Genomic DNA, 22,885 nt, shown 5'->3' on the forward strand with positions numbered 1-22,885 from the left:
GCAGAATGATTTAATCTTTTCAGAGCCACTGATATCGGAGAATACAAAATATAACTTTATGTATTTCTTGTTTTGATTTAGAAAAAGTTTAATATCAAAAAGAAAATATCTTTTAAAAAGCCAGGTCATATAAGTTGTGTGTGATGGCACACAGCTGTAATTCCAACTAACTTGGGGAACTGAGGCAGAAGTATTGTAATTTCAGTACCAGCCTGTGCAATTTAGTGAGACTGTCTCAAAATAAAAAGGGCTGGGAATGTAGCTCCGTGGCAGAGCTGCCTGCCTAGAATGTGTGAGGCTCTGGGTTTGATCCCCTGTTACAAAAAAAGTGGAAAAAGAAGAAAGAAAAGAAAAGCAGGTCATTTGACTTTTCCTCAACAAACACTATACTTACTATGTGGTAAATGATATTCTAAACATATGCTCAGATATTAGCTACTTTAATTCATTTAATCTTTGTATCAACCCAAGAGATAGATATTATTGATCTTGTTTGTAGATTACTGAGACACAGGCCAGATTTCCTCAGCTGTGAGCAGAACAGCTGACACCAGAATCTAAAAACCACAGTACTCTTTTGTTAGTTGAAAAGAGCAGGAGAAAGGGTTTTTTAATTTTTAATTTTTTATTCTTTTTAGATTCACATGATAGTAGAGTGTATTTTGACAAGTTATTCCTACATGGAGTATAATTTCCCATTCTTGTGGTTGTACATGATGTGGAGTTAACGCCAGTCATATATTCACATATGAACATAGAAAAGTCATTTCTGATTCATTTTACTCTTTTCTATTCCTATCCCACTTCCCTTCCCTTCATCGCCTTTGTCTAATCCAGTGAACTTCTATTCTCTCCACCCCACCCTCTTATTGTATGTTAGCATTCACATATCAGAGAGAACATTCTACCTTTGGTTTTTTGGGGATTGGGTTATTTCACTTAGTATAATAGTCCCAGTTCCATCCATTTACCAGCAAAAGCCATAATTTCATTCTTTATGGCTGAGTAATATTCCATTGTGTATGTACACCACATTTTCTTAATTCATTAATCTGTTGAAAGGCACCTAGGTTAGTTCCATATTTTAGCTATCATGAATTGAGCTGCTGCATCACTAAACTATGCCGATGAATGCCGAGGAATGGGATAACTGGGTCAAATAGTGGTTCCATTCCAAGTTTCCTGAGGAGTTTCCATTCTGCTTTCCCGAGTGGTTGTACCAATTTGCAGTTCCACCAGCAATGTATGAGAGAAAATTTTTTCCCACATCCTCACCAACATTTATTTTTCCTTGTATTGTTGATAATTACCATCCTGACTGGAATGAGATGGAATCTCAGGTGTAGTTTGAATTTGCGTTTTTCTAATTGCTAGCGGTATTAACATTTTTTCATATATTTGTTGACTATTTTTTCCTTCTGTGAAGTGCCTATTCAGTTCTGGGAAAAGGGTATTAATATATATCTAATATATCTATTCCAAATGATGTCCAACCGTTTTTGTAGTATTTAAGGCAACCAAAGACAGTGGGTTTGATGTAAATACTTTCTTGGAAGTAACTCTAGTGAAACATAAAGTTATAAGTATGATAGTAAAATAAAAGATTACTATCAAATAGACAGTGATTAAAGAAATTTAATTATATGGAAATTATTTATGTTTTATGTTTTAATCTTATTTCTCTTTTAAGGCAACAAGTCCCCTTCTTTGTGGTTGAAAGATGTTATTAAGAAAGAAGATACTTCTTTTCTCATAAACACATTTGAGGGGGGAGGCACAGGCTGTGATCAGCCATCAGGCATCCTTGCTCAACCAACTCTCTTGCACTTGCGAGGGCCATTCAGCCTTCGAGTGACCCTGCAGTGGATGGACCTGTTCCTAGCAGCACTAGAGTGCTACAACACGTTCATCGGGGAGAAGACTGTGGAAGCCCGCGAGGTCCTGGGTAAGTCAAACCTAACCTCTAAGTTAGCATAACCTGTCTGGTAGGCATCATCCTGGTAGACAGCTCGCTGCCATGTCAAAGTGATAGTAACAGTTGGCAGCAGACTCTGGTTACTTAGGGCTATGCAAAGGATTTCACCTGCATTCTCATTTGTGTCAGTCAACTCTCTGTTGTGACAAAATTCTGAGGTAATCAGCTTACAAATAGGAAAGGTTTGTTTTGGCTCATGATTTCAGAGGTTTCAGTCCATGGTTAATTGGTGGTGTTGTCTTTAGGCCTGTGTTGAGGCAGTCCTTAGTGTTGGGAGTACGTGTCAGAGGGAGCTGTTCACATCATGGCAGCCAGGGGGAGAGAGAGAGAGAGAGAGAGAGAGAGAGAGAGAGAGAGAGAGAGAGAGAGAGAGAGAGAGAGAGAGAGAGGGAGATAGATCGATCGATCAGGGGACAAGAGTCCTAGTAGCTCCTTCAGGGATATGTCCCTAAACCTAAATGTTTCCCACTAAGGCGTACCGCTTAAAGGTTCCACCATCTACTAGTATGCCACAGGAGCTGGTGGCCTAAGAGCTTTCATGCATAGGCCTTTGGGGGACCCGCATCCAGACTCTAGCATCACTGAATCCACAGTGAATATGATATGGATGACAAAACACGGACTACACAAACATGGCCAGAACGTCCACAAGCATTTTTTTATTTGATTTTCTTGGGGTGTTGGGGATCAAAACCCAGGGCTTCACATACGCAAGCCAAGTGCTCTGCCACTGAACTACACTCTCAGCCATTTCACATCCATTTGTGAAGCCCGGTTCCTAAGTTCTTCATGAATCTTTAGTAAAATACCCTGTAGAGGTTTTCGTTTGCATGAATAACTAAAAGAGTTCATCAGGATAGGAAATTCTGTGATTTTATTCCAAGCTTTTGTGTAGTATCTTTTTTCCCCTTACATTTTCATATTTCTTCAGCTTTTTATCATTCTATGGTAGTAATAGTGCTTTTTGCAGAGGACAGGATCCAAGTGTGTACTCTTAGCCCATGCTGGAAGAGGTGGGCAGCTTCATCCTTCTGGTGACCTATGTGGGGTGTATGAGGGAAGGAGGTGACTCTTGGGGATGGAGGATATGGAGCTAGCAGATGTGCCCTTTGCTTCAAGTTCTGCAGCTAGGCTTCTTATAAATCCTCTTTCCCATGGGTTGAGCCAGATTATTTAAATTAATTTTTTTTCTTTTTTGGTCCTGGGGATTAAACTCAGGAGCACTTGACCCCCTTTGTATTTTATTTAGATAGAGGATCTCACTGAGTTGTTAGTACCCTGCTAAGTTTCTGAGGCTGGCTTTGAACTCATAATCCTCATACCTCAGCCTCCTGAGCCACTGGGATTGCAGGTATTCGTCAGTGCACCTGGCTGAATTTTTAAATTGGAGTATTCAATATTCTAGTTCTTAATTGTGGCTGAAATACTAAAAGAACTATCATTTTTTCTTCAATTCTGTCAGAGATAAAGTTGGTATTATGGGAATTTGGGAGAGGGAGACTAGGTCTTAGTTTTAGCTTGAGAATGGTAGAAGCTGGGCCTAGTGAGGAGTGTGTATGTGTGTGTGCGCACATGTGTACACGTGCTGGGGTTTAGAAACAGTTCATTCGATTCTGAAGACAGTTGACTCAGAAGGACAGGTGAAAATAGTCGACTCAGGGGCTGGGGTTGTGGCTCAGAGGTAGAGCACTTGCCTAGCATGCATGAGGCACTGAGTTTGATCCTCAGCACCACATAAAATAAAATAAAGATATGTGTCCACCTAAAATTTAAAAATAAATATAAAAAAAAACCCAGTCGACTCAGAAGGATAGATGAAAACAGTTGGAAAACTTTTCACCAGTGTTAGCCGTTGTAAATAATACCTTAAATTCGTTGTTTAAAACACTCAGAAAGTTTTAACAAGGAAAAAGTTCAGGAAGCAAAACATGCAAAATCTTCTCCCCTCATGCAATATCTTCTCCCCTCATGCAATCCTCAGTGATAAAAACTAATAACAGTTTAGTATTTACTCTTGTAAACTTTTTCTGTATACCAAAAATTATTGTTTGTATGTATTTTCTCATTTTTTTTGCATTCTTGTTATTATTTTAAGATAAAACTTAACATTTTTTAAAATGTTCATTAATTCAGTGGTTCCTAAGTGCTATAGTATTTTTGTATTTAATATCATCAGCTTTAAAATACAATTTTTTTACTAGAAATTTTGCAGAGTCCCTGAGTTGATGTATTCATTCCATACCCCTCATACTATTTTATCCCAAAGTATTATGTTTTTTGTTTCATATTTCACTTATAATCCTGTCCATGTCTTTGCAAAGAAAGGATCTGCATGTTTAAAGATTTTTTCAATGTCATTACATTTATTATTAGGGCACTTATATTCATTACGACCGTATTGATATAATAAGAATTTTAATAATAACTATTACATATGAAATGTTAAATTACATTTTTGGATATTTGATTTTGTTTAGTTCTTATTGCTTAATGATGGGGGTGAGTTCTGAGAAATGGGTCCTTAGGCAATTTTATTTTGTGGGTTTTTTTTTTTGTTGTTGTTGTTGTTCTAGTGATTGAGCCCAGAGATACTTTACCACTGAACTATATCCCCAGCCCTTTTTATTTTCTATTTTGAGGTAGAGTCCAACTAACTTACTTAGGGCCTAACTAAATCGATAAGGCTGGTCTCAAATATGTGGTGGGCATTCATGTGTCTTTTATTCTGATGATTCGCTGGAGACAAGGATATTTGATGTTTGAGAATGTAATTCTTTTTTTTTTTAATATTTATTTTTTTGGGTGTAGATGCACACAACACAATGCCTTTATTTTTATGTGGTGCTAAGGATTGAACCCGAGTCCCGCCCGTGCTAGGTGAGCGCTCTACCGCTGAGCCACAATCCCAGCTCAATGTAATTCTTAATATATAGTCTCAGTTCTTTGAATACATAGTGATCTGTTACTAAATTATTTTTAACAGTGCGTTAATTAACATTTTGATTAACTTTATCTTACATTGAAAACAAAGAATTGGCAGCCCTCAGACTTATAAGATTTTTTTTTTTTTTTTTAGTTGTTGGTAGACCCTTATTTTCTATTTAGTCATTTATATGTGGTGCTATGAATCGAACCCAGTGCCTCATGCATGCTAGGCAAGCACTCTACCACTGAGTTATAACCCTGGCCCAAGAAGATATCTTACTTAGTCATTACCTTTATTTATTCTTTGAACATTTATACTGATATTTCAAATTGTCCTTTTGTTTGTGTCTCTGAAGTTCTTTAATCCTGGAGTACTGGGAGAGGTTAGTAGTATGTTAGGTGAAAGACCAGTCATGGTGAATGGGACAAGAGAAACAGCCCGATTGTGTACACACAGATGTTTTATTTAAAAAAAAAAAAAAAAAGTGATGTCTAGCAGATAGGAAATTGTTTCTATAAGGTGCCCAGTGCCCATCCACACTTACATAAAGACCACTGCCATAATTTGTCTTATATTGCCCCTTTCAACTACATTTAGGTTGTTTTGTTTTTTTGTTAATAAAAACATTCTTATAAACACATCTTTGTGGTTCTGCCATTATTTTTTTTTTAGTTGTGGATAACACAGTATTTTTTTTTTTTTTTAATGTAGTACTGGGGATCAAACCCAGTGCCTCACACATGCTAGGCAAGTGCTTTACTACTGAGCCACCACCCGAGCCCTCTGCCATTATTTTATTAGATTCATATTTTAGTGCTGGATGAAAGCATAGGTGTTTTTAAAATAGCTGATAGAGATTGGCTTGCATATTTTTTAAAGCTTTGGGTATGAATTGCCAAATTGCCCTTTTAAGGGATCATATTAATTCATATTCTCATAGGCAGTGTTTGAGAATCATGACTTGATCTTGTATAGGTAAATTATTGTATGAGTCTAAATTGGATTCTATTTGGGTTGTACTTTTGGGTTTTAATTTTTAAATTAGTAGAGTTAGGAAGAAGCATATATTAATATTTTAATGTAATTATTTCTAGGTATTGAATCACAGTGTTCAGTTTGGAAGTCAATGACTTTCTTTTTAGAAAGTATTGCTATGAAAGATATTACAGCACCAGAAAAGTGTTTTGGCACTGGGACAGCAGGAGACAGACCCAGCCCACAGGAGGAGGAAAGGTACAACTATAGTAAATGCACAATTGTGGTCCGGGTCATGGAATTTACCACAACCCTGCTCAACACCTCTTCAGAAGGATGGAAGGTAGGGTCTCTCCTGTTGCTCTGTTAATTTGATGCTAGAACTCAGCTTTAAAAGTTCCTATTGGAAATGGCTGTGGCTTCTCTGGAACTTTCCATTGCCAGAAGATTTATCCATTCTTACTTTATTTTAATTGACAAAAATTCTTTGTGTTTATGGTGTACAACATTTTGGTATGTGTATATGTGGTGAAATGACTAAATCAAACTAATGAACATATATGTTACTTCACATTTTCTTTTGTTCTTGTAAGAACATTTAAAATTTGTTATCAGGAATTTTCAAGTATATATTACATTGTGTGTATGTGTGTGGAGGGGGGAACTGGGGATTGAACCCAGGAGGGCTGTCCCACTACATTCCTAGCCCATTTTGCTTTTTATTTTGAGACAGGATCTCACTGACTTATCTAGGCTAGCCTCAAACTTGTGATCCTCTTTCCTTAGCCTTCCCCGTCACTGGGATTACAGACATGTACCTCCTGCCTGACAAGACATTGTTTTTCATTGTAGTTACCATGATGTACAATCTATTTTTGAAAATACATGTTGATCCTCTCTAATCCAAAAATCTGAAATCTAAATGTTCCAAAATCTGAAACTGAATGTCATGTTGGCACTCAAAAAGTTTCAAATTTTGGAGCATTTTAGATTTCATATTTTTGGATTGGGGATTCTCAACTATGCAAATATTCCCAAATGTGAAAGAATTGAAGTCTGAAATACTTTGGTCCCAAGGATTTCAGATAAGAGTTACTCAACCTCCAATAAAACTGCATTACCTTTCAGATTTTAGATGTGGGAATAAAGTATGAAATAGTTTTTCCGAATGTTTCATTGGATGCTGTAGTTAGCACTGTGATCAAACATCTGTCTTAGAAGCAAACTTGCAAATATTTGTAAATATAACTGTGAAATGTATTATATTATTCAAAGTCCACTTAGTCCATCCAGTTGCTGCTGTATGCCAGGCCTTACTGTAGGCTCTGGGGATACAGCAGTGCCCTAAACCAGGGCCAGAAACTGTGTTCTAAAGGCAAAACCACACCTGCTACTGCCGATTCTCATAAAGTTTTATTGGAACATGTGTATCTACCTGTTGTTCATGCTGCTTTTACAATAGAATGGGTTAAGGAATTGCAGCAAAGACTGCATGGCCCACAAAGTTTGTTGGACCATGGCTTCAGTGATGCAAAAATTCTCAACCTCACAGACCTTACATTGTGGTCAAAAATAGCTGTTGACTGATAGAAATAATTTTATTTGAACCATCTTTTACAGCTCCTGGAGAAGGATTTGTGTAACAAAGGCCTTATAAACCTCTTGGTGAAAACACTGTGTGAGCCCATGAGCATAGGTTTCAATATTGGTGATGTCCAGGTCATGGATCATCTTCCCAGTGTTTGTGTGAACCTGATGAAAGCACTAAAGAAGTCTCCATACAAAGACATCCTGGAGACTTGCCTGAAGGAAAACCTAACAGTACAGAGGTGGGTACTCCAGTCACACTCAGTGTTGTCTTGTGGAATTTAAAGTCCCAGTGCATTGCAGTGCTCCTGGCAGCTTTGCATAGACACACAGCTGCTGTAGCTCCTGTTTTCTCCAGGAAAGGTCTTGACATCATGGGTGTGGAAATTGTGTGTTTAGGAAATGCTTTCCCTGCACCTAGAGTGGGGGAGTGGCAGGTGCGGTAAGCACCATGTTTTGTTTCCATAGCTGTTAGTACACATGAGCCTTGTCCGGGGTCGCCTGCTTGCTTTCCAGGGCTATGTTAATGAATTTGAGAGCTAGGTAATTAGTGAATTTAATACAACTTACATGTTTCTCAGTGTGTCCTGATAATAAAATTAGAATTCACTTCATTTTCTTCCGGTTTCCCTCACGTGGGCAGCATGGAGGAGCTTTGTGCCATTGACTTGTATAGCCCTGACACTCACTTGGAGAGGACCAGGCTGACTTCTGTCGTGTCGGCCTGCAAACAGCTTCACAGAGCAGGCTATTTGCACATTATATCACCACCTCAGGTAACCATAACCAATTGGTTTTCACATTTCTTTTAGTTTAACTCTGCTATCTGGTCTATATATTCTTATTCTTTGTAAAATATCTTATTTTATAGGACATGCTAAAATAGGAATTTCAGAAATACTTGCTTTAGAAATGTAGGTTTTATCTTCAAAATAAAATGAAAGTAAATATGAAATGAAAGTGAAATAAAGAATAGTTGAAAATTTTCAGAGCAGCCTTTTAAAAATCTTTAGGAACCAACTGCTATTAGACCTATGTGGCAAGACAATGCAAATTGAAAAAAAAAATTTAGCATAGAAAGCAAAGTTTGGGTTGAGAATGTCCTGAACCTTGGAAGGCATTTGTCAGTGTCAGCTAACATAGTTTGTTTTTTTTTTTTTTTTTTACCTAATGAGAGAAGTGAAATTGTGTTTTTCTATTGAATATGTTAATTTTATTTTAGTCTATAGCCTCACATCATTCTGTTGGCACAAGACTTCTCTTCCTGGTTTATAAAGGGATTGCACCTGGAGAGGAACAGTGTCTGCCATCATTGGACCCTAGCTGTAAGCACCTGGCCAGTGAACTCCTGGAGTTGGCCTTTGCTTTTGGAGGACAGGTAGGAAAAACACTTATATGTTGTGCTTTCTTCATGATGGATGTGTGTAACTCACCAGCAGTGTGTCTCTAGGAAAAGTATAATTTAGTTAGGGAAAATCTTAGCTGGACGCTGGACAGGTATTATAATTGATTTACAATGAACTTTCTTTATAAAGACTATTTTCTTAACACCTTTTTTTTTAAATAAAGGATCAATAGTTTTAAATTGAAAGTTTGTCATGTTTTTCAAAGAACTTTAGGCAAAAAACATTTTGTGACTATAACCTGTGATTTCTATCTTTGGTGGTTCTTAGGATAGATGGCTTGGGAAGGCCCTGGAAGAAAATCCCAGAAGCACCCAAGCAGCACAGCAAAAGTCTTTAAGGCTCTTTGAACTGAATAGGGCTAGTCTTAGTCTGCTGTAGCTGAGGTCTGCAGCTAATCCTGTGTGTTTGCTCCATTACATTTTCCATTGTCCCTTTTCCCATTATAGGGACTTCTTCCTTGATCCTTTGTCCTCTTGGTATAGAAAATTACATTTAAATTGTTTAACAATACTTGCCCTAAAAATACCATCCAAGCAGCAGCAAGATTTTCTAGAAATTTGGAAACAACATCATTCAGGGATTTTTTTCCTAAAGTGAAACCTAGAAAATGGAAGCTAGAGCTGGGGCTGGGGCTCAGTGTGCACAGTACTGACCTAGCATGTGTGAGGCACTGAGTTCGATCCTCAGCACCACATAAAAATAAACAAATAAAATAAAGGCATTCTGTCCATTTATAACTCAAAAAATTTAAAAGAAAATGGAAGCTAATTGAAATATGTACAAATAAAACTTTAACCCAGGCTTCACATATCAAATTCCCTTTAGAATTCTACCCTAGAATCTTTTCTGTAACATGAAGATAGGCCCTTGCAACGGTCTTCTTCTATCTTCCTCACAGTGTGAGCGCCTGGTGAGTCTGCTCCTGAACGAAGCGCTGCTGTTCATGCCATCCTTGGGTAACTCAGAGAAAAGCATCATTAGGTTCTCCCATGGGGAGTATTTCTATAGCTTGTTCTCAGAAACAATCAATGCTGAGCTGTTGAAAAATATAGACCTTGCTGTATCAGAGCTCATGAAATCATCAGTGAACAATCCCAAAATGGTAAGAAAACTTTTCTTTAAATATTTTCTTATATAATTATGCTTATAAAAACAGCCATATTTCTGAAATGATTTTTCAAAACAAGATAAGATTTCTTCCTGGAGGATTAAAAGTTTTTGTTAATATTTCAAAAGAAAACCCACAAAAACAAAACACCATCTTTATCAATAGCTAATAAATGTAAATGGATTTTGGAACATTCATGATTTTTTTCATTCCCTCATGCCTCTAAAGTTCCTAGGACTAATATCATAAGGCAAACCTTACAGTACAGGACTTTTGCCAAGATGTCATAATGAATCCAAGACTTTGTCCCCGAGTAGCAAGCCCAGGCTATGGCTGCAGGGAGCCTACCCTGTCAGTGCAGGGGCCCACCAGGGTGTGCCAACCCGTTGCCTCAGGTGGCCTGCCCCCAGGCCAGGTGAGCAAATAGGAAAACAGAAATGGCAGACCCAGATGGAAATAGCAGGAAAGTTAACTCAAGAGCTAACCAATAGCATTGATACTTTCCAAGATCTGATTAACATAAATCTGGACCAATAACATTGGTACTTTTTCAAAATCTCATTAGTATAAGTTTGGACCAATAGCATTGGCCTGAGAGCTATATAAACCCTGGACTATCTCCCTCAAGCTGCAATCCCTCTTGTCTGCGACAGCTCTTGTCTTCCCATTTTAATAAATCCTACTCTTTTATACTCTTTTTTGTCTATGGATTTCATCCTTCAAATTCATGAGACAAGAACCCAGAAAGAATTAGTGGTGAACTGCTGGGGATTGCTGTGACACCAGCAGGCATAGCCCACTTAAGAGCTGCAGCACATCACTTGTTAGTAGTGGAGAAGAATTTGGTTTTGCCAGTTACAATCCTGGCAGATATCCCTGTCTTGATTAGCTGCTAACATAAAATGGGCTTTCTTGACTGCCGAGGCGCAGCTTATGCAGTTCCCACATGCCAGCAGAAGCAGAGAAACTCTGATTTCAGCAATGGAGCTTTCACACCTAACCTACAAGGCTGTAACTGCCCTTGCTCCCATGAATTGATCTTCCACACTGCTAAAGGTTTCTCATGCCATCAGTGCCAAGTCATTTCCTGCATATACTTGCTCTATCTGTCTTTGCCTTTTCATATTGATTCTTCAGAGATCAATATTTAATAAATCTTTGACTTTGATTTGTTAAACTTCTGAAATTTTGAAATGTAACCTGCCTGTAGACAGAAAACATATTGGTAGGATAATTTTAAGGGGGAGGTTGCAAAGTTGAACCCTCTTGTTCCAAACAGTGCTTTCCTGTTGTCAAGGGATTATTTTGTGAGATGCTACTAGCATCTATCTATCTATCTATGTATTTATTTATTATTAATTAATTAATTTATTTATGTGTAGAGGATTGAACACAAAGCCTTATGCTTCCTAGGCAAATGATCTACCAGTGAACTATATCTACAGCCATGAATTTGTATTCATTAAAGTTAGAAATAAAATGATAGTGGCTATATCAGGAAATTTAACATTTTGAGCTTTTAAACTATTTAGGCTTCTGGTGAAAATGATGAATAAAAACATACACATTTATCTTTGTTCCTTCCCTATCACACTAAATTAATAAAACAGGATTAAAAAAAATAATAATAATGTTGTCTTGAAGGATATAGAGAAAAGACTTCCAGGGTGACAAAGGCTGTGAAGAGTTTTATTTATTTATTTTTTAAATGTAACTGGATGTGCTGACACTTGGAGCATAAATATTTACTATTGTTATATCTTCTTATTGGATTGTTCCCTTTACCAGGATTCAGTGGCCTTGTTTGTGTGTGTGTGTCTCTCTTTTTGGTACCAGTAATTGAACTCCAGGCCACTTAACCACTGAGACACATCCGTAGCACATAAATAAATAAAATAAATATTTTATTTAGAGACAGGGTTTCACTAAGTTGTGTAGATCCTTGCTTAAATTGCTAAAGCTGACTTTGAACTCACTATCCTTCTGCTTCAGCCTCCCAAATTACTGGGATTACAGGTGTACAGATTATAGGTGTACACCACCACACCCAGCTCTTCTTTGTCTATTCTGATTAATTTTTGTTTGAAATCTGCTCTGTGAGATATGAGAGTAGCTATTCCTGCTTGTTTTGAGGGTCGTATCCCTGGGATTTTTTTTTTTTTCATACTTTTACCTTCAGCTTGTGGGTGTCTTCACCTATAAAACAAGTCTTTTATAGACAACATATAGTTGTATCTTGTTCTTTGATCCATCCTGCTAATCTGTGTCTTAATTGGGCAGTTGAGACCATTAGCTTTCAGCATCAGTGTGGAAATGGTGTTCGTGGTTTCCTGTCATTTTCATGTTTTGTTATATTTAATACTGCCTTGCTTCTCATTTAGTGGATCACTCTTCTATTGATCTTTCTCTGATTGGGAACTTTGCAATTTGTTTTTGAGTCCCCCTGTGTGCAGTTTATGTTTGAGTATTCTTTGTCCTGCTGGCTTGGTGATCATTAATTCTTTTAGTATTTTCTTGTTATGGAAAGTTTTAATTTCCCCCTCTATTTTGAAACTGAGCTTTGCTGAGTAAAGTAATCTTGACTGGCAGTTGTTTTCTTTTAGAGCTTGAACTACTTCATTCCAGGCCCTTCTTGATCTTAGGGTCTGATTTGAGAAATCAGAAGTGAGCCTTATAGGTTGGCCTCTAAATGTAACCTTTTTCTCTCACAGCTTGTAGTATTTTTTCTTTTATTTTCTATGATAGGCATTTTGATTATGATATGTCAATAGAGAGCTTCTCATTGAATAGGTCCATATTCTATGCAATCCAATCTGTTAGTGATGCTTTCAAGTGCATTTTTAATTTCTTTGATTGTGTCTTTCATTTCCAGGAGTTCTGATTGGTTTCTTTTCACTGTTTCTGTTTCTTTATTGAAATGGTCTTTCACCTTCTGCATTTGCTCTCAATTCATTACTTAGATCATCCTTTAGTTTACTGAACATTTCGATAATCAATTTTTTGTAATATTTCTCTGGGATTTTGACTATCAGTATCAGTAGAGTCCTTTTTGGGGGGATTATGAATTTAGGGGAGAGATTTGTTTGCCTGTTTCCTCATATATTCTGATTCCTAGTCTTGTGCACTAATTGGGTTCCCCTTCCTCCTTTTTACTTGTATCCAATTATCTTATTTGTTCGGGGACTTTTCTCTGTTTCTGATGTATAAGTAGAGGTTCCAAGGGGTGGGAGTTGAGGTTCCTTTCTGATTATTCCTCCTTGCATCCTTCTTATTGGTTTGGGTTTCTGTCTCCTCAGTTCTTTGAGTTGAAGTAACATTAGGGCTCAAGTAGGGGTATATTGTATGTAGGGTGAGATTCACTACTGCTTCATAGAGATGTATTTCTCACTTGTGAGATCTCTACTCTGTGATCTTTCCAAGCCCTTTTAGAGGGAGCGAGAATCAGGAATGGAACTAATGTTAGCAACAAATATACAGCCTTAATATAATTGCCTGGTGTCTACTTTGACACCTATATAGGAATGGTGGGGTCAGCTTTTAATAATAATACCTACAATAAAAAACTGAACTAGATCAGGCATTTGACAGTAGGTGACTACTATGTTGTCCTATACTTTAATAATTACAACAGTTTGAATGGGGTAGGAGTTACATAGTCTGTATAATTTCTAAAAATTAGTGGAATTACAGTTTCTTAAGAGAAAATAGGGTAGGCAAGAGAAAGTTTGAAGTGTTTGAAAAAGTGATCAGAGGAGAGAGAGAAGTGGTAGGGAGCAGATGTCAGCTGTAAAGAAGGGATAATAAGTTAACTGAACATATTGAAAAAAAGAGAAGAGGAGGGAATAGGAGATTTTGGCTGTTACTGGGGGAAGAGAGTGAAGAAGGGGAGCTAGGATGTAGGTGTAAAAGAACCAGCCTGGAATTCCAGCAGCTTGGGAGGCTGAAGCAGGAGTATCACAAGTTCAGAGCCAGCCTCGGCAACCTAGTGAGGCCCTGTTTCAAAATCAAAAACATAAAAAATGACTCAGTGGTTAAGTTCAATCTCCAGTACCAAAAAAAGAAAGAATAAGCCAATGTGAAATTAAAATAACACAAATTCTTGTATAATTGTAACATACCTAAGTTTAATGAAAACTAAATAATAAATATATTCAAGACAGAGAGCTATCAATGTGTAAGTAAAAGTTATTAGTGTATATGTGTGTGTGTGTGTATACATATAAATATATACTCAAACAGTTTTTTGTACAGAAAAAACAAAAAATCATACATAATGAAAAAATCATACATAATGAAAGGAAAAAAGTGAAGAGTAATACAGTATGCTAAAATGATGTTTGAAGAAATCGAAAAACGTTAAAATATAATAAAGCTAAAAACTGGGAATATGGAGTAAAAAAGAAAATCTTAATGAGAGATAAAAGGCTTGCTTGTTTCCACTGTGAGAGTTAAATCTGCTGGTAGGAATGGATTTTCAGACTTTATTTTTTTGGCTCTGTATTTTTGGTCACTGTCCTTGTGCTCCTCGTGTAGCTGGTAGCAGGGTGTAGTAGCTCTCAGCTTCTCATCTCTCAATATTGGGTGGGATTGATTGGGAAGTGCTGATGAATAGTACAGTCTGGGTATCTGCCCTGGAGTGCCACACTCCTGGGGTGCTCACCAACATCTGCCCCACGCACCGGAATCCTTTCACCCCTGCAGACTGCTTTGAATTTTCTTTCACTGAGGTGCTTACCTCATCAACTGTGCCCATTAACATCTGCCTTTTTCTGTAAACCCAGGTTTTCCTAAGTCAGTTTTCTTTATTTTCTAATTTCTTCATTTGCTGGCCACACATTTCTTTGTGCACATTCCTTGCTCTGTTCTGATGGCAACCAGAGCTGATGTGTATCTAAGGTATTGTTTTAATTTGTAAATGGACACAGTACCTTTATTTTATATTTATTTTTATGTTGTACTGATGATTGAACCCAGTGCCTCACACATGTGCTGGGCAAGTACTCTACCCTTGAGCTACAACCCCAGCCTCTAAGGTATTATTTCTTACGCAGAAGTTACTGACGTTCTGTTCCTATGTGAATTTTTATTTTATTTCTTTAACTACAGTTCAGTATTGGGTTTCAATGACATTCCTTTTTTTACTCATTGCCTTCCTATCGTATAAGTCTGGTGCCGAGAGACTGCTCAGCTGTGCTTCCTTTCTCTACTCTGTCATCTTCCCTCTCCTGTTGTTTTTATTTTGAGACAGGGTTTTGCTAAGTTTCTGAGCATCTCACTAAGTTGCTGAGGCTTGCCTGAACCTGGCAATTCTCCTGTGTCAGCCTCCTGAGTCCCTGGAATTACAGACGTGGGCCACCATGCCTGCCCAATAGCTGTTCTATGACAGCAGCAGGAGGGTGGGATGACCAGAGTCTGAGGAGGGAGGCCTGGTGCAAAGTCAGCCTCCAGTCACCAGGGCCCAGTCCTGCTACCAGGAAGAAGACTGAAAGTGATGATTTCTAGGGACATGAGTATCTTGGCCCAGGATTCTGCGTAATAGAGTGTAAAGATTCCATCATGAAAACAGACAAAGTTGAAAGCTTACCCAAATTCTAGTCCTGGAGGCAGGCACTTCATCCTTACCTTCCAATTTGAGTCTGGGATACTGTCAACTAGGTGCTTACCCTCAGAATATTCTGACAGGCCTAGGAGAAAATAAAGATTCAGTTGTCATTGCCAACTAGTGACAATGGTGACCCTCACAGCATGTGATCTTTGCCCCTGCACAGCACTTACAGTCAGTTCTTCTTAGCTAAGAAGCCAAGACCTGGAGAGAATGATACTAAAAAGTGCAGCAGGAAAAAAGCAATGTGTAGCAGAAGTTCTTTAGTGATGGAAATGTAAAAAGAAGGAAAAACCTCCATGAGATAAGATACAGTGTTCCTGAAACAGGCATTGCTACTGAAAAAGAAAAGAGCTCCTTCCTCTTCCAACTGGAGTTGGATCAAAAATGCCCCAAACTAAGAGCACCAAGAGTGGCAGGAGGAGCACAATGACATCAATAAGGTCATGCTCTTCTTTATGTGGGAAAGAATTTATGTAGTAAAATACTGTTTGCAAATTAAAAGGGTTTGAAGTAAACATCTGTTAAAGAAATAGTGTTTCTGTTACCTAAGAATAGCTTTGAAATGAAAGTAAATTTTGTTTAATATCTGTTATTCTCAATACTGAGAATTTTTCCTCATTCATTACAAAATTTTTTCAGGTGAGTGCTGTTTTGAATGGTATGTTAGATCAGAGCTTTAGGGATCGAGCTGTTCAGAAACACCAAGGACTGAAGCTTGCGACTACAATTCTGCAGAACTGGAGGAAGTGTGATTCATGGTGGGCCAAGGATTCTGCTCCAGAAAGTAAAATGGCGGTACTGGCCTTACTGACAAAAGTTTTACAGGTATTTCCAGTTTGCGTTTTGAGAACCATAAGGCTGTATCTTTAAAAATTTAATGGAAGTAGCTTCAAAGGCTCATTGGTTTGATCAATAAAAATCATTGGGGAGGGGTAATTACTGATTACATTTTTTTTACTTTTTCCATTATTTTATATCATTATTTATTATGCTTATCATTTCTTTTTTTTTTTTTTTTTATTGATTGTTCAAAACATTACAGAGCTCAAGACATATCATCTTTCATACATTCGACTCAATTGGGTTTTGAACTCCCCAAATACATAATACAGACTCACTTCTGTTACATACTCACATTTTTACATAATGGCATATTAGTGACTGTTGTATTCTGCTACCTTTCCTATCCCCTACTATGCCCCCTGCTTATCATTTCTTGTATTATCTTTTTGTTGTACCTTTACATACTTTATCTTAGCAGTTAACATTAAAGTATTTCAAAATAAGATTGTTGAAGTATTGTTGAAGCCCAAGAACAGATTCGAAGTTTATTTCTGAAATTTAAGCATTTGGAAAATGAGTTAAAGAAAATGGAGATATAAAAAGAAATGTGTCATATTTTTCTTTCCCTTCTTTTAGATTGATTCATCTGTCTCTTTTAATACAAATCATAACTCATTCCCTGAAGTCTTTACAACATATACTAGTCTCCTTGCTGATTCAGAGTTGGGTCTGCACTTGAAGGTAAATGATTGGAAAATATTTTTTCCCAGATTATATTCTTTTTTCAGACTTTTATATTTTTGCATATTTATCGTGCTTTCTGTTTTTTGTGGAAAATTTCACACATCCAAAAATAGACTAGCACAGTAAGTCCCTATGTACTTATCATCTATTTTATTAACTCAGTTTGTGGGGCAGGTTTGTTCCAACTATGCAGCCCCTTTCCTCTTGAAGGACACCCCCAGGATTTGGTACATTTAATCTGCATGTGCTTCAGTATGTCTCTCCAAGAAATGAGAGCATTTCTTTTAAACTATAATCATGAAGATTGTCATACTTAGGAGAATTTACATTTGTCTTTGCACATATGATTTAAATTAGCTTTTTAGATTTGCTATATTTATTACTTAGTCTTTTTTACCATTAAATATAACAAAATCTCAATTTGGGGGGTCAAGAATTTAATAAATACTGTAATTTTAAGGTTGCTAATTTTAAAGTTTTATAATGTTTTAAGCTCTAAAATGAAGCTCAGTATGAGATACTAAGGTAGTTATGCAGTGGGTAAGTTATAAATTACCTCAGAGGTCATTTTTTTCCATTTAAAACTCATCTATTACATTTCAGTTAGGGTTTTTATTTGTAGAAGGATAAACTCCTACAGAGCCAGCACACAGTATTTTATTTATGTGTATACATATAGCTCTACGTCATCCCACTCATCTCTGGAGTGGAAGTCAAGGTACAGAATTGCATTCAGGTTGGTTTTCAATGTAATCCAGAAGTTACTCCGAAGTCATTCTTGAATCCACATAGTATTTTATTTAGAAAGCAGTATTTTTATATAATCTGTAGGATTTGTAAATCACCGTTAGCATGATGCATATGTCTATGTTTTTCCACAGGGCCAAGCTGTAATTCTTCTTCCATTCTTTACCAGCCTGACTGGAGACAGTCTGGAGGACCTTAAGCATGTTCTAGAAATGCTCATTGTTTCTAATTTCCCCATGAACTCCAATGAATTTCCCCCGGGAACTCTGAGGTACAATAATTATGTGGATTGCATGAAAAAGGTTAGTATTAGTAGTACCAAAATTTAAACATTTTTATTTTTTTTAATTTCTTGATGAAAAGAAGTAAGTGAAATATTCAGAATTAGAGAAGAATTCTTTAAGAATTCATTTTAATCCATTTCCTGGCTGGCTGCACAGGCAGGTAAATAGCTGAATGCACTGTAATTTATTTTCCCCTTACTATTAAATTGTGAAATATTTAATGCATAAAAACGGAATGTGTAATGATATGTAAATTATGAGCAATAATACCAAAAGAAGCTAAGAAATATTCTCCCACTGGGCTGAGTTGGACTTAAGGATGTTCTTTATAAAGAATGTCATGGTGGGAAGGTTGCTGCAGGGTTCAGGACTGGCTGTAAAAGGCACCACAACTTCCTCTAGACTCCACACTTCTTTGGTTCTCTTGTCCAATGGGTGGGAAGTTGATTTGTGAGTTTATCTCCCACCTTTTCTATAAAAGTATAAAATAAAAATAAATTTGCTATATAAAAGTATCCTTTACTGCTCTATTCATGCTTTATTTTGTTACTGGTTCTACAATTCAAAGAGGGAGAAAGGACCTCGGCTTTGGGGTCACAAATTGATGACACCAAGACTTTCCATTTTTGAAAGAACCAGAGACCATTTTTTTGGATATTTCCCCCTATTTGTTTGACTTGTCTATTTATCTTTTATTTTCTTCTAAATGGAAAGTTAGATTTAAAGCTTAGTCAGGAGATTCAGGTTAACCTTCTTGGCAACAGTAGCACAGCAAGTGGCAAATGATATTAGTTGCCTCATGATAGTGACCTCAGTCTGGTTATGTTGATATTATGTAAATATTCTGTTCTCCAATAATCTGTTAGTTCATGATTTTAGCATTCACAAAGATTCTAAATTGATCCTTAGTATTTTTTAAACATAAATGCAATACAAAAAAAACAAAACAAAACAAAACAATGAACATGAATGAATAAAGAAAGCTTCTCCAAAAAAAAAAAAAAAAAAAAGATACAAACCAGGGGTGTGGTGACAACAGGTTCAAGGCCAGACTGAGAAATGAGACAACTATATCTCAAAATAAATAAGTGATCAAACTGCTTTGGGCTGGGGATGTAGCCCAGTGGTAGAATGTTTTTCTAACTTGTGTGAGGTCCTGGGTTCAGTCCCCAGCACTCATACTGCCCCCACTCCCCCTCACAAAAAGAAAAAAAAAAAGATGCAGAACAACAGGAAAATGGAGGTCAGAGGGAATGGAGTCAACCAAAGGAGGGAAGAAGAAAGAATGTGTAAGAATAGATTGAGAAATGAAGGAAGGCACTGTGTCCATGAAATAGGAAAAAACGGGGGCTGTGGAAATTAAATATGTAAAAGCAAAACTTAAATTAAAACTTTCCTGTTATCTTATGAAGATAAAATTGAGAGTATTGCCTAGAAAGTGGAACAAACAGACACTGAGACAGAGAATGGGAGCCTGAAGAAGGACTTCTGCCCTGTAATAAGAATGGTGGGGAAAGCTGGGCTTGGTGGTGCCCACTTGTAATCCCAGTGGCTCTGGAGGCTGAGGCAGGAAGATTGTAAGTTCAAAGCTAGCCTCAGCAACTTGTTGAGGCCCTAAGCAACTCAGCAAGACCCTGTCTCTAAATAAAATATAAAAAATGGCAGGGCATATGGGTCACTGTTAAATGCCCCTGTGTTTAATCCCTGATACCAAAATAACAGTAACAATAATGATATTTCAAGAAGTGTGGGGAAAATAAATGTGTTTCTTGAGTAAGAGGATCAATAGTGCCTGCCTGGTGAGAGCAGAAGATTCTGGTGAGGGCACACCCCATGGAATTTCAGAACCTCTGGAAAAAGAAAGGAAAAACATCTGCGAAACCTAAAAAGAATAAAAACTCCAGTACTTAATGAACATTGTCATAATCCAGGCATTCACTGTTTCCGGAAAAAATAATGATAAAAATCTTAACATTTTAAAATTATGTATGAAATTTTGTTCTGTTTTCTATTTTTAAATTAGAACAATTAAAATCAAAATAAAACCCTACAAAATTTTAATGATTCTAATATTTTTTTTCTAGTTTCTAGATGCATTGGAATTATCCCAAAGCCCTATATTGTTGCAGTTGATGACAGATATTCTTTGTCGAGAACAGCAGCATGTTATGGAAGAATTATTTCAAGCTACTTTCAAAAGGATTGCCAGAAGGTAAGTCATCCTAGTCAGGAATCCCAGGATTTATACACATGTTATTTCTGGAGGTAACTATCTTCTCTGTTAAAAAAAATAAAAATAAAAAAAATTGAGTGGCATTTGCACTCAACTCTCTGTCTTACTTTGTTTTCTTCAAAATGAACTTTTTATTGTGAAACTTTTCAAACATACTCAGAGCTAGAGCACAAATGAGGCTCCAGATGGAAGAAATGTCAGCATTTTCCTGTTTCATTTTCCCTTTTGTCTTTTCTCTTTGTATGTTATTCTGGTTAAAAGCAAATCTCTGATGCCTTGTTATTTTACCTCTACAGCCTTCTGTTTGTATCTCCAAAAAGTGCTGTTTTCTTAAATAACTTTAGTTTCATTATCAACTGAACAAAATTATCAGTAATTTCATATTCTGATTTTCCCAAGAGTCTCAAGTGCTCTCGCATGTTGGATAATGGAATTTTGATCAAGACAAGGCTCATTCATGGCATGTCTCATGAGTCTGCCTTAATTTAGAGCTTTCTCTCATATTCATTCATTTTTCTTTGATTATTGAAGAAGCCTGCACTTGTTCTGTACAGTATTTCAATTCTGGGTTTATCTGATTTTTTTTGCTTGTCCTTTTCACTTAAGTTGTCCCTCCAATACTTGTGTTCCTATAAACTGAAAGTTATATGTAAAAGCTCAATTAGATTGAGATTCATTTCTTTTATGTATAATTTAAATTTGTCTCAGTATTGCGAAGTTTAACATTTAGAAATCAATTGACATTAAAAGAATAAGAGAAAAATTTTATTATCTTAACATATGTCTAGGTATCACTTAATAAAATTCAACCTCCATTAATAACAAATCTAGAAGATCAAGGGTTTTCCTTGATCTTCAAATAAAAGAAAAACTGATATTTACTAAACAATGTGTTCACCCTTATGCCTCTCTCAACCTTGTATTACTGGTGCTCTTATGCAATAGAAATAAAACAAGGAAAAGAGATAGAATGTATATCAGAAAATAAAAAATAAATAATGCTAAGCAAAGCAAGCCAATCCCAAAAAACAAAGCTGAAGGTTTTCTTTGATATAAGGATGCTGACTCATAACTGCGATTGGGGGGATGGAGAGCATGGGAGGCATGGAGGAACTTTAGATAGGGAAAAAGGGAGGGAAGGGAAGGGAGGGAGCAAAGGGGTAGGAATGATGGTGGAATGAGTTAGGCATCATTATCCTAAGTACATGTATAAGACATGAATTGTGTGAAAATACTTTGTGTACAATCAGTGTCTTGAAAAATTGTGTTCTATATGAGTAATATGAAATGAATTGCATTTTGCCATCATGTATAACAAATTAGAATAAATAAAAATAAATAAAATAAAAAAATATTTTTAGATGACAGGTTTAATTTTTGACAAGACTGCATGTAGTAGATGTTCAATGTTTCATATTCATGGCATTAGGAGACACCTAGTATCTGGTTGTCCTACTTTTAGTGATGCCAAGATTGACCAGCCCTGTTTTCAGAGCATTTCCCTAATGGTTTTTAGCATCGATTTCTGTTAGTTGTCCTGAATCAGTTATTTAATTAGGAGCTGCAAATAGCCATTTTTCCAATTCTTTTTTCCCTTCTCAGTTTAGCACCATTACATTGTGATGGTGAACTTATCCTTGTTAATAGGACAGTATGGATACCTAAAATATAACTTACTACTTTAGAAAAATACAGTGGGAAAGATGGGACATATTTGATTTTCAGATTAAGAGCTTGATGCCATGGCTACTTCGAGTTGTAAACTTCAATGAATTTTTTAAAAAGTGCTATTTATCTATACTGAATTTTTCTCCCATCCAAGTACTAATGAGGCCTGACCCTGCTTAGCTTCCAAGATCAGACGAGATTGGATGCTTTCAGGGTGGTATGGCTGGGGATTATATTGAATTTATAAATATCCATGTAAATTTATTTCAGTTATATTTTAAATATCATAGAATTCACTCATTTTAAGGATACAGTTTAGTAATCTTTAAGAACTTTCCCAAACTTTAGGATGGTACAATCATTACCATTACTGTGAAACTTTTAAAATTTTCCTTTTAGTACTGGGGATAGAACCTAGGAAATCTACCAGTAAGCTATATCTCCAACCCTTTTTGGTTTTTATTTTGAGACAGGATCTTGTTAAATTGCTGAGCCTGATCTCAAACTTGCAATATTTCTGCCTTAGCCTCCTAAGTCACTAGGATTACAGATGTGCCACCACCACACCCAGCACATGGCAACATTTTATGTTCTAATGAACTCCTGTGTGAACTTCAACAATTGACTCCCATTCCCAGCCCTAGCCCAAGCAACTGTTAACCTACTTTCTGTCTTTATAAATTTGCCTTTTTGAAACATTTCATAGAAATGGAATCATGTAATCTCTTATGTCTGGTTTCTTTGTTCAGCATAAAGTTTTTGAGGTTTATCCATTGACATTAAAAAAATCATAATTAGTGAACATTATGCACAACAGCAGAATACAGCACTCATTTTGCATATA

The 22,885-nt window shown here is 36.6% G+C and overlaps 1 protein-coding gene across 5 annotated transcripts in view; it reads left to right on the forward strand.

Annotated features, from left to right (window-relative positions):
• The window catches only part of Prkdc (protein kinase, DNA-activated, catalytic subunit), a 164,080-nt gene that overhangs the window by 54,160 nt on the left and 87,035 nt on the right, over positions 1 to 22,885 (forward strand). For all 5 annotated transcript variants that reach the window (XM_040294077.2, XM_040294078.2, XM_040294074.2 and 2 more), the window contains 10 exons: positions 1,691 to 1,945; positions 5,996 to 6,219; positions 7,497 to 7,705; positions 8,107 to 8,239; positions 8,686 to 8,841; positions 9,768 to 9,971; positions 16,222 to 16,407; positions 17,002 to 17,106; positions 17,991 to 18,158; positions 20,225 to 20,352. In XM_040294077.2, coding sequence (XP_040150011.2) covers positions 1,691 to 1,945; positions 5,996 to 6,219; positions 7,497 to 7,705; positions 8,107 to 8,239; positions 8,686 to 8,841; positions 9,768 to 9,971; positions 16,222 to 16,407; positions 17,002 to 17,106; positions 17,991 to 18,158; positions 20,225 to 20,352 — 1,768 coding nt within the window. The remainder of the gene's footprint in view (positions 1 to 1,690; positions 1,946 to 5,995; positions 6,220 to 7,496; positions 7,706 to 8,106; positions 8,240 to 8,685; positions 8,842 to 9,767; positions 9,972 to 16,221; positions 16,408 to 17,001; positions 17,107 to 17,990; positions 18,159 to 20,224; positions 20,353 to 22,885) is intronic.

Source organism: Ictidomys tridecemlineatus, chromosome 7, assembly GCF_052094955.1.
Source record: "Ictidomys tridecemlineatus isolate mIctTri1 chromosome 7, mIctTri1.hap1, whole genome shotgun sequence".
Classification (NCBI taxonomy): domain Eukaryota; kingdom Metazoa; phylum Chordata; class Mammalia; order Rodentia; family Sciuridae; genus Ictidomys; species Ictidomys tridecemlineatus.